The 11,599-nt window shown below is 41.8% G+C and overlaps 2 protein-coding genes across 2 annotated transcripts; one reads left to right on the forward strand and one right to left on the reverse strand.

Moving 5' to 3' along the window:
- Nucleotides 1-442: 442 nt before the first annotated feature.
- LOC102305225 (cytochrome b-c1 complex subunit 6, mitochondrial) lies at nt 443-3,183 on the reverse strand. The gene is made up of 4 exons (XM_005939337.3): nt 3,022-3,183; nt 2,592-2,645; nt 889-1,050; nt 443-815 (listed from the first exon to the last, which is right to left on the reverse strand). Exons 1-4 carry the CDS (start codon nt 3,067-3,069, stop codon nt 783-785), a joined length of 297 nt encoding a protein of 98 aa, XP_005939399.1. The 5' UTR covers nt 3,070-3,183; the 3' UTR covers nt 443-782.
- Nucleotides 3,184-3,315: 132 nt separating this feature from the next.
- On the forward strand, nt 3,316-8,906 carry nsun4 (NOP2/Sun RNA methyltransferase 4). The gene is made up of 8 exons (XM_005939339.3): nt 3,316-3,446; nt 4,664-4,883; nt 5,140-5,287; nt 5,375-5,529; nt 5,656-5,816; nt 5,936-6,060; nt 6,216-6,348; nt 6,485-8,906. Exons 1-8 carry the CDS (start codon nt 3,354-3,356, stop codon nt 6,626-6,628), a joined length of 1,179 nt encoding a protein of 392 aa, XP_005939401.1. The 5' UTR covers nt 3,316-3,353; the 3' UTR covers nt 6,629-8,906.
- Nucleotides 8,907-11,599: the final 2,693 nt, after the last annotated feature.

Raw genomic sequence — 11,599 nt, forward strand, 5'->3', positions numbered from 1 at the left:
TTTATCAGTCATTAATATTTAAGGGAGGAAAAACACTCAAACAATGACGCTCCTTGGCTTTAGAGGTCTCGGGGAGAAAATAAAATCTATAGCTGCCTTTAGTCACCGAGTGGCAGCATCCACTCCTAACATTCTCCCACCCGTTTGGGATGATGTAAGGGAATTAACAGTGTCTGTGTTAAAGCTGTGGGGAGAGGAAAAAAAATGCTCTGATCTAATTAACTTTTACCTCAACTGCTTTTCAAAAATTGCAAACGTGGAACAAGTGTTCCAGTGCATGCGCCATTAAATAGAAATGCCGTCAACCAGAGACCAATTTTGTGTCATCGTAAACATCAGTGAGACCATTTAGCGTTGGTGGCTGGATAAAACTAATTAAACCATCAGTCATGGAGCCCTCCCGAGAACGCGGATGCTCTGAAAAGAAGCAGCTCAGACTAAGTGGAATCCAAAGACAACCTTTATTTTCTGGTCAGCAGAGTGAAGTCATGACCAAACCTGAGCTGGTTTCCATTACTGTAGCAGCATATTTGCTCCAACATTCCACCTCATCACATTTTCATTACAGCCAATCCCTTCTTGACACAAATTTTTAGAGTGTATGCTCCAATATGTTATTAGTGACTCTTGATGTCGATACTGCTATCAGCTATATTAGTATGCACTGCATACAAACAGGTGTCAGGAACGTAGTCAAAGGGAATTCAGGAGAACAACAACAGGCTTCATTTGTAGATTATTTTACATTATCAGAAATTATATCGGGTCTACTGGACGGCTTGTCATTTCACATTGTGGAACAGCTTGTGTGCGACCTGTAGAGACAAAGTGGCACAATGAGCATCTTCACTAGGAGAATAATCTTTCCTTTGTCTAGCGCACACTTACACAATGGTCCCGCGCATGCAGGAAGTCAAAGAGTTCTTCTGTACACTCCTCATCAGTGTTGGACCTTGAACTGACCCGGGTTTCACAGAGCTCCAGACGCTCCTTGTAGTGCACACAGTGTTCAGTCTCCTCACACTTGGCTCTTATCGCTTCTAGAGGATCCTAAAAAGAAAGGAAGCCATGCTAATCATCAGGAAAATGATGGCAAAAACTCTCAAACCATGAAGGTGATTTTATAATGAAGTTAGAGGTTTAATAAGCCAGGCTTTCTGTGTGCTCAAATAAAATGGGGTGTTTTATTCAATTCAATTTTATTTATACAGCGCCAAATCACAACAACAGTTGCTTCAAGGCGCTTCATATTGTAAGGTAGACCTACAATAAATACACACAGAGAAAAACCCAACAATCATATGACCCCCTATGAGCAAGCACTTTAGCAACAGTGGGAAGGAAAAACTCTTTTAACAGGAAGAAACCTCCGGCAGAACCAGGGTCAGGGAGGGGCGGGGCCATCTGCTGCGACCGGTTGGGGTGAGAGAAGGAAGACAGGACAAAAGACATGCTGTGGAAGCATCATATTACTCAAAATGATCCCTACGAGTGCCCTTTGGAGTGCTGTTTATTATTTCTGTAGAAAAATGTTAATCAAGTGATTTACTCTACCGAGCAATAAAACAAACCTTTTAAGCTAATTATTTTAAGACTTGGGTGCTCTCAGTGCTGCCATTTATCTCTAACATCATGGCTGCGCTCAGAAATTTTAAACTGGATCCATTTAAACATTGAAGGTTACTGTCCCACAGCCTAATGTGGAAACTGCATTATTATTTTAGCAGATCAAAGTGAAATTAATTTGAATGATTGAACAGGTATTCTGCTGTCCGTTCTGTTTTCTAGTAGGTGCAATACTAGCAGTACAAAAGAGACTTAATAGCAGATTAAAACAAAATATAAAACATTTATACATGTTTTTCATCACCAAATGAATACACGCACATGAGTCAGTGAAAATACTTCCAACTGATTTTAACTCACAACTCTGAAGATCACCTCCAGACTAGGTTATATGTTTTCAGCGTAAGTTACCAGGTACACAGAGAGCTGATTTCCTAAAATATAAAACTCTGATGTTAAGCTTGAGATCCGTCACTAAGCCACTAAACTTACCTTGTTGTGCACCACTATGCTCATTCCTAGCTCTTCCAGTAAAGATTTTAAGACCTATACTATATCTAGTGATGTAAAAATCTGGTATTTTGATACATTTCTTTTCCTTTCAAACACAGAAAACAATCTGATTTCTCCAATATCCATTACTGGCATTTTGTTTTCTTTAATCAACTTATTTACACTGTTCAGATCAGCTGGTTATTGGGTTTGTTGTGCATCAAACAAGTTTTGCAAGCAGGGAAGCTGCAGAGTGCCCTCTGGCGGACAAAATATTCATCAACACTTATACCATAGAAGAAGGGTGTTTCTTTTGTTTGTCTTTTTTAAATATATAATTCGTTATATAGAAATGCTGATACCAATACACAGACACATAGGTAATATCGGCTGATAATACTGGCCCGCCGATAAATCAGTCAGGCTTTAACCCATCCGGTATGAGGGTTTTTTCAACCTTTCGTCCTACATAAAAAGCTGTTTGTGACCAGAATACATGTTGTTATAATAAGTATTAATAAATAAACAATTACCACCAACTCTTCCTCCTCTTCTTCCTCCTCCTCCTCAGCAGGGGCATCTTCCTCCTATTCAGAGACATTTATATCAATGTTTTAAAATCCAGTTACAACCCAGCACAGCTTACAGATTTATAGGGCTTTTTTAAGTTTTGTGTACATTTTTATTAATTACGTTAAAGAATGTCCAGATATTGTAATCACCTAATAAAACTGTGCCGTATGAAACGCACTGAATCAGTCACAGTTAAAATAAGCAGTCTCTCAGGGTAACACCGTCAGCTGCCAGCCTCGTTTAATGGCGATAATTATATTAAAGGGTCTTAAAAGGAGCTGACAGTAAACTCGCAGGTTACACCGCTAAACTGAGCAGCAGATTTGGGTAACTTCGTCAAACACACAAACAGACCAGTCTATAAAGACACAATACGATATTTTTCGATACCTCATCGTCGGGGTCCCCGTGTGTGAGCATTTTTTTCTCGAAAACCATGGTTATGTCTGACAATTTTACAAAATAAAACTCAGAAAGCTGAAACTCCTCGGTTTCACTACTTCTGTTCGAGGACGCGAGGTCGGTCACACGCCGGAAACTACTAGAAGGATAACCGGATAACGTTTCCTATTGGTTGACTGAAATTATTGATGTCCATGTGAACCAATAACAGATCTCCATTTTGTATAAGGCCCTACCCCATTCAAATATTCAAAGCGTGCGGAACCATTGTTTAACTGTCAGCGCAAAGTCGGACAAAAAAAAAGCAGGGGCACGGCAAGATGGCGCTGCTCTGGGACACCAGCCTGCTGTTAAGAAAAGTTAAAGATTTAAGATGTTTGACACCCAGACGACACCGAGTGAAAGAGAAATGGGTACGTGCTCAACATTAATAATGCCAGACAGTATTTGCATTTAGATCTCGTGTGGCTGCTAAACACAGTGAAAAAGAGAAAAAATGGTAAACTCTGTAACATATTGTATTAGTTAAATCGTTTCGTCTGTTACTGTTACTGTCTTGGAGCAACTGTAACCCACATCATTTCCTTAGGGATTAATGAAGTATTCTCACTTTGATTCTGATATGAGGTAAAGACAGAGGTTGTACAGGTCTAAATACCTTGAAAGGTAATATTTGCCTTGACCACATTTATTCTTCAGCACAGCAGGAACTCTCTTATTAGTGAGATTGAGATCCTAATCTTTATTCAAGCTTATTGTCATTTCTTTAAGTAATCTTCAGAAATAGTTATTCGGGCTTCTTGAAGGACATTCAGAGCTCATCTTTGGATGTTGGCTGCCTTTTGTTTTGTTATCTGTCAAGATGACCCCACACTGTTTCAGGAACGTCGAAATCCGGGCTCTGGGGAGGTCCAATCCATGACTGATAGTGTTTCACTTTGTGTTTTTGTATCCAGATTTACTTGTATTATCCTGTTGCCAGTCAGACACTTCCTAGATGTGTTGCAAAGTGGATTGAAATTTGACCAAACATTTCTGTGTTTATAGTTTCATCCATTTTGACGAGATCCCCAACACCCAACATGACTTTCAGATACTGTTCATATTGTAGATAGTTTGGGGGTTTTAGCCCCTTTTTTTTCCTCGATTTTTCTGGTTTCTTTGGTCAAATCAGTCCAAAAATGATGTTTTTTGTCTATCAAACTGTTTTATCTTTGGCATATTTTTACATTCATTTTACATTCAATTAAAGAAATTGGAAGAGATGATGTGTTTTGTGACAGCCTGGTAGTAACAAAGTGCCTAAAGATACAATTTAAAACTGGTTCTTTGTTAAGTTGTTAAGTTGTTTGTTAAGACACAACCCTGGTTCATCATCATTTGTTCTGAAATGATTCATAGGTCAGTGTTGTGTGGCTTTACAAAAAGAAAACTTGCCTCTGAAAATGGTCAGGTACATATATTTGTACACAGATGTACATTATAGGTCTACTCTAATTTTACATGTATTAAAGCCAGCTTTCCACTCTCCTGGGCATTTAAATTTTATATTGAAATTGGCACAAAGAGAGCATTGATAAAAATGAATTAACATTTATATCAAATGTCCTCCTCCTTTGCTCTGTGACAGGCTGCTACACGTCCCAAGCTCCCACCCACCAGATTGGCCGTGCATCACTTTGACGCCACCTATAGCACTCAGCTGGGGCAGCTGTGGCCCTCAGTGCGACTCGCCATGCTGTCAGAGAGAAAATATGGAGCCCTGCTCAATAATTTCTCCCATAACGCTGCTCTGACAGAGCTCAAAGCTCAGGGATGCGTAGATTTCATCAGTGAAAGAGAGAAAGACGGTAAGTGCGCTAGCCTCAGTCACAGTTATGGTTATTGCTTATTACTGATGCAGGAAATGCTGTGCTGTGGCAATCTCTGATGCTCTGAAGAGTTCAGAAAATTTTATGAAGCTAGCGCTGGAGTGTGAAGGATTTGATTTAAATTCATTCAATAGACTATTTACTAAAACATTTCACTGGGAAAAGTCAATATCTTAGTAATTAACACTGTTAAAAACTCACTTATATCATCTATTGACTGGCATATAATTTGCAGTTCCTTCTTGCTTGGAGGAAAAATCAGAGGAACCTAGTGATGTCTCCATGAAGAGCTCTGACGCTGATGGTGAGCAGCTATCTCTAAGCCCAAACATCAAGTGTTTAGTGTTTCCGAGAGGCGACGTGACACGATTCAAGCCTGCAAGGTGAGCAATATTTCCTATCCTGCTACTAACAACAGCATCTTCTAGCAGCGTGCAGTCTGATCCTCAGTTCTCTTTTCTCCTCTTCAGGCCAGACAAGAACGGCCTGTTGGGTTACTACCTGATGGACGCAGCATCTCTGCTGCCCTGTCTTGCACTGGATGTTCAAGAAGGTCACAGCGTGCTTGACCTCTGTGCTGCTCCAGGAGGCAAGACCCTGGCTTTGCTTCAGACCCAGGCAATCAGTAAGTCAAAGTACTTTTACCCTTTTTCAGTTTGTTTTTTGAATCGCCGGGCCAAAAGTCTTTATCACCTATTCTCTATTTGCTGTTCTGCTGTTAACCGTCCACCTGTTTGTGTTTACCTCAAAGGGTTTTTGTGCATAAATGACAGCTCAGTGTCTCGAACACTACGACTGAGGAAGGTCCTCCACAGCTATGTTCCTAAGCATTTTTTGACAAATGAGAACCTGCGCATCACCTCTTTCGATGGCACCAAATGGGGGGAAATTGAAAGCAACACTTTTGACAGAGTAAGCCAGTGCCACATTGTCACAGTCATCCTTTTCACATGTTTTGCTCTTTGTCGTTATGTTTTTATTCAAAAACTTTGTTTTGTTCAGCCTTTCCTTTTTTTCCCCTCTAAATTCAGGTCCTTGTTGACGTTCCCTGCACCACAGACAGACATTCACTCATGGAGGACGACAACAACATATTCAGTAAGAATCGGACTGGGGAGAGACGCAGGCTCCCGCAGCTACAGCTGGAGCTGCTGCTGTAAGTTTGGAGGAAATGTGAACAAAATGGGCTTTGAGGCTGTTAAAGTTTGCATGGTTTCATATAAATATGTGCACAATTAAGCAAAATAAGAGCAGGTAGTGAGAACTTTTATTTAGATGTTATGTAAATCGAACCCTCTGTGTTTCCTGCAGAGCGGGAATCCAGGCCGCTTGTCCTGGTGGGGAGATCCTCTACTCCACCTGCACGCTCTCACAGAACCAGAACCTCAGTGTGGTTGAACAGGCTATCTACCAAGCTCGAGAGAAAGATGGCATCCATCTACAGGTTAGTGAGAGACTTTTTTTGTATCAATAAGAAACACGTCAAAGTTGTGGGAGATATAAAACGCACAGAAACTGAAATCAGACCTCGAATAACTGCCCATTTTTCTTTTATTTCCTCAAATCTCGATCACATTCAGGTTGTGGATCTGAGGCCCCTGATGCGCATGTTCGGGAACACCTTTCACTTCGCTCCGGACCTCCACCTGGGCGAGATGGTCATCCCGCACCTAGCAGCTAACTTTGGACCCATTTACATGTGCAAGCTAAAGAGGCTGACGTAGGACGTGGACTCTTGCACAAGTTCGCCTGAGACTTTCAAATACTGAGCAACTCTGCTGCCAGATTTGGAGTCAGCTGGATTTGCAAACTGCTTCTGGTGGACCCGGGCTTTCATCATAACTGTTTTCCGGAGCTTTTTGAAGCCTTCTAAGCCAACCATGACTCTCAGAGACGTTTCTCCTTTTTCCTCTGTTTTCTCAGTCCTATATGATTACTAAGCCTTAACACTGGGTCACCTTTGCAGGCTACACAGCACATGTAAATAATATCAGTTTTAGATTGTGCAGGTAAAGCATGAGACAAACAGGAAAGAGATTTTTCCTCAGTGCAGAATTGGATCAGTCAATTCACCAGACACGAGGACAGGTGACTCTGAGCGCACAATATCCCATCCAAATCCTAACACTTTTTTTTTTTTTGCAGCTTTCTAGTAGGGTCCTTATGCTTTAAAACTAGCTGCACGAGCTGATGAATGACCTCTTTTTAGTTTCAAAGGGATGTGAGGAGTACTTCCTAAAGTCTGGCCTGCACTGACACCCGTCCCTTCAGTGTCCTCATCATTCATGCTGGTCATCATGATTGATGCACTAAACTGCTGTTAAACGAATAATTAAACTGAACTTATTGACGATGTGGATGTTTAGGTTTTTATCAGTAAACCATTCAAATTAATGTAAGTTAAATTTACATTATCACTAGAAATCACCCGAGGGCACACTGTGCACCAGAGTGTTCTTTGCACAGATCTTTTCTACTGTGACATATTAAAGAGATGTGACACACAACCAGGATTTGCATATGGCCGTGTGAGATGAAGTCAAATAGTCATTCAATAAGTTGTTAGTCAGCACTGTACATTTGTACGTTCTTATCACATTTTGAGTGTGATTAAATGTTAATATTTAAGTGGTGCTCGTAAGTTACAGGCGATAGCTACAAGAAAACAATGGACAGAGGATTAAGATTACAATTAGGAAGGATGTGTCATTTTCTTTAAAGGTCTCCTCCACTCATATGTAGCTATTTATGAGTTGCTGTTTAATTTTTGCCCTCTAGGTGTCAACAGTAGATCAAGATTACAAGTGTCCTGTATCTTCCTTGTCCACTAGAGGACACTGAGCGTTTATATGTGGAAATGCTACTGTAATTCCACTATGTGTGTTTGTCTTGCTGTACTTTGTCAGCTGCACAGGGATGATGTTTGTGGTTTGGGGGAAAAAAACACAAATTTCCATCAGAATTACCTGCTCTCTTTAGCTCGGCAATGAAAATGGGCTTGTCTTGTTCTTTGCTTATTCATCAGGTTTGATGGCTTTGCCTAATAATGCGATATATGACTGTGTGAGAGGAGGGCGTAATGAAAAGGCAGGTAATGACTTCTTTGACCATTTGGCTTCTCACATCTGAATCTGCGCAGCTTTCATTACTATAGCTGGATTGAGTCCGTTTTTGCATCGGCATCACTCAGAGGTGAAATGGTTCCTCTTATCACAGCCTAATGTGAGCGCAGAGGTGCCTCTTTTTCTTTTTTTTTCCATCACACTGCCGATGACCCTTTATGTTGTCCTGGCCCAGGCAATGTAGCATGAAAAAAGGTGTGTGTCTCTGTGTGTGCGTGTTTCTTAACGAGTCCACCATCCACATCCCACTGTCATTAAGCTGCTCCGGAGCTGACTCCCATCCCCGTGCCGGGATGGACGTCAGCCATGCGGCTCCCAGATGAACATTAAAGAGGCAGCAGAGAGCTAAAATGGGACGACTCGCCCTGTTTTGCCCCTCCGCTTTTTTTTATTCCACAGATGAGTGCAGATAATTTTCTGTGCGATTGTGAGTGATTACTGTATTACTGCGGTAAAAGGGGGATGTATCGGGGAATGCAGGGGGAATTAATGACACATAAAAACTATTTTTGTATTGACTGCGTTCGTCCCCAGGGCCTCGAATGCCTCCTCGCATATCTTGTGATTACCTAAACGTATTGTAAATATGTGTTTCCTATGGGCTCCTACATAAATTTACATGTTTTAACACTCAGGAGACGGCAGACTGTTAGAGATGAGTTACACTCTATTCTGCCTGTCTATAGACTCGACTGGCTGCCTGCTTTATTATTGAATTAGCCAATGAAGCGCTGTGCGTTTGTGTCCCTATGTGTAAGCCTGTGTTAGGGAGACATGCTGTGTATTAGAAAGATGAATATTATGGATTTAACTACACACCCACATGCTTCCGCTGTGTTTTCTAGTACAATTTTTGTTAATAAACCTGCAAAAACACTAATGGTTTGATGTTTTCACCTTGTGCCTCGCGAGCTCGGAATGAATGTTAAAACTGAGCATCTACAGCAGGTTGTTTTAATAGTTAAATCGGTGTTTGTGCCGTCAGTGGTTCAAAGTAAACTTTAAGGTGTCTGTTTGGTAAAGACGCACATGGAGGAATGTTGCAGGTTGTAGTAGTTAAGCTGCTCTTCCTGCTGTGGAGATTCCAGCCCAGAGGTGAAGTTCAGACTCGTGTCCCAGCTAGCAGCGGGGCAGAAGATCTCAGCAGTGGGGGTCTTTGTTGCAGATACATTAATGTAGACTTGAGCCCAGCAGGATGTGCTCTCTGCTGTTCTCAACCACAGAGTGCACAGAAATGCTATAGAGTGTGTGTGTGTGTGTGTGTGTGTGTGTGTGTGTGCGTGCGTTTTTCCTTCTTCAGTTTCAGAGTGCAGCTGTTCGTCTCTTTACTGTTCAGCTCCACAGCTCGCTCATATTTACAGGCATCCAGTCGTCTATTTACATTTTATCAAAAGATCATTTGCACGTTGTGTTTTTTTGATGCTTGTGTGGAAATGTTAGAAACTTGAGAGAGGTGGAGACAGACTGAGAGCAGTTGACCTGCCTTTTTCTTTAATTTTCAGACTTTTCCACTTTGAATAATTTAGAGTTACTCAACGGTTACACTGGAGCAGTAGATCTACAGCCACAGCAGTGAAGCAAACCTCACCAATAAACACAAGGTTTTATACACACTGAATGTACGTGTTTTATTTGTTTTCAATGTGGTAAATAAAGATACTTTTTAAAATAAATAATAAAAAGAATTTGTGATGGATTTTCTACACACGTACAGGGGTCTGTTTTCAGTGACTATAACTACTGTGTTACCTGTTGAGTTTATCATGCAAAGGTTTTATCCATATCACGAGCCACTAATCTGTGGCTTAAATATTTCACATGGACCTTACAGTTTGATCCAACAGGCCCATACCAACACCGTACCATTTAACAGTTTTCATAAAATGAGGTTCATATACTAGACGTGTTTTCACTGTGTAATCTAAGCATCCGTCGACAGACTCGATGCTCCGTGAAGTGGCTGGGAGAGCTCCCGTTTGGTTTAGTGACGCCCACATTGGAAATGCACCCCAAGGTTTAGACTGCAGCCAGATTAAGAAGAGAGAGAATTGGGGTTTTCTTCTCTTTAAGAAGATTACCCGGGAAGGGGCGAGATGGCAGTCAGAGTGTTTAAGAGAAAAAGGACAAGAAGAAAATGGAAGATGAAGTGGAACTAAAGGAGGGTGGCCCTGGATACACAGTTTAGCCACCTGTTGTCGGCCTCTTGATATCACTCTCTTCTTTGTTTCTCTGTCCACGTAACCCATTTCCCTCTGTTTATGTCTGTGAAAGGTGTTAGGGAAAGTGGCAACGATTGTTTCCACTTTTCGGCAGAAAATATGAGTTAAATGACGAAGCCTTCTTTCTTTTTTTCCTGTGCAGCTGTGAGTCTGATTGTACTTGTGCTTCCCTCTCCCTTAAGTTCGTGCTGGTGGTTTCCAGGAGAGCTTTGATGTGTATCTGGGCAATGCACTATTAGAGGGATTTCCCCGGGTCTGACAGCTCAGAGAATATGCTGCGAAATGGCAATGCCACTGGGCTAAAAGAATGCTGGAAACAGGATTAGGATCATATTCTGGCAGACCCTGTCACCTACTCAATGGGCCGAGATTTCCAACACTGGCAGTTTTCATTCTCGCCATGGTTTAAACCTTTGAGAGAACCATGGAGAGGAGGGAGAAAAAGCACTGATTGAATGGTACACTGTGATTTTTGTGTGGGGGTCTTGCTCCGAGGGGCTCTGTGTGTGTGTGTGTGTGTGTGTGTGTGTGTGTGTGTGTGTGTGTGTGTGTGTGTGAAGCAGAAGCATATTTTCATGCTTTTTACAAACTAAAAGTTTGTAAAAAGCATGAAGAGAACACATCGCCATCACTTGCTTTAAGGAAAGTAAATGAGCATCTCTAACTGCCTACAAATAAGTGGCTATGGCCTCAGTGAAGCCCTGAGTGTTAGAGATGGAAGCGCCTGATCCAGCATCAAGGGCTCAACACACTTGACCCTGCAGCAGTACAATCAAGCAATCCCTGTTCAGCCCCCAGGGTGTGTGTGTGTTGGGGGAGGAATGGGTGTTAAGGGGGGGAAGTGAACATTTGGAACAAGACTATTGTTATGTTCTCTGGTCCAAAGCCCCATGGGAGGAAATCCTGCCATGTACCTGGACAGATTCCTCCTCTGGATAACAAGGACATTCACTTTGGATGCAGACATATCAGTCACACATCAGCGTGCCCTTGGCCGAGGACACGCGCGTGTATGTGGTGTAATAAAACACAACAAGGTTTAGGGTGAGGTGTTACACCCACATTAACGCTGCTAATCTGGTGAGATCATTATCCCCGTCTGTCCAAATTTTGGGAAGCGGTCGTTCATAACTGCAGCCGAGGTGCATTAGTTATTTACACACACGTATACACACACACACTGAGAGGGACATATGTATATTCAAGGCTAATTCATTTAAGAGCAGAACAATGTCACATACAATACATGTAAAGTTTACTGTGAGAGGAGCAAGGGCGTGCTTTAGAGGATGTGGCAGAGATGCCCAGTTGCCCTGAGTGTGTGTGTGTGTGTGTGTGTGTGTGTGTGTGTGTG

This window comes from Haplochromis burtoni, unplaced genomic scaffold (genome assembly GCF_018398535.1).
Source record: "Haplochromis burtoni strain Fernald_Lab_line unplaced genomic scaffold, NCSU_Asbu1 Contig_266, whole genome shotgun sequence".
Classification (NCBI taxonomy): Eukaryota; Metazoa; Chordata; class Actinopteri; order Cichliformes; family Cichlidae; genus Haplochromis; species Haplochromis burtoni.

What these genes read in the sequence shown, in the direction of transcription:
- LOC102305225 (XM_005939337.3), bottom strand. Translation starts at nt 3,069, where the DNA reads ATGGTTTTCGAGAAAAAAATGCTCACACACGGGGACCCCGACGATGAG. An exon ending in ACGGGGACCCCGACGATGAG is followed by an intron (nt 2,646 to 3,021) that starts GTATCGAAAAAT and finishes GTCTCTGAATAG; the next exon opens with GAGGAAGATGCCCCTGCTGA. An exon ending in AAGAGGAGGAAGAGTTGGTG is followed by an intron (nt 1,051 to 2,591) that starts GTAATTGTTTAT and finishes CTTTCTTTTTAG; the next exon opens with GATCCTCTAGAAGCGATAAG.
- nsun4 (XM_005939339.3), top strand. Translation starts at nt 3,354, where the DNA reads ATGGCGCTGCTCTGGGACACCAGCCTGCTGTTAAGAAAAGTTAAAGAT. An exon ending in AAAGCAACACTTTTGACAGA is followed by an intron (nt 5,817 to 5,935) that starts GTAAGCCAGTGC and finishes CTCTAAATTCAG; the next exon opens with GTCCTTGTTGACGTTCCCTG. An exon ending in CTACAGCTGGAGCTGCTGCT is followed by an intron (nt 6,061 to 6,215) that starts GTAAGTTTGGAG and finishes TGTTTCCTGCAG; the next exon opens with AGCGGGAATCCAGGCCGCTT.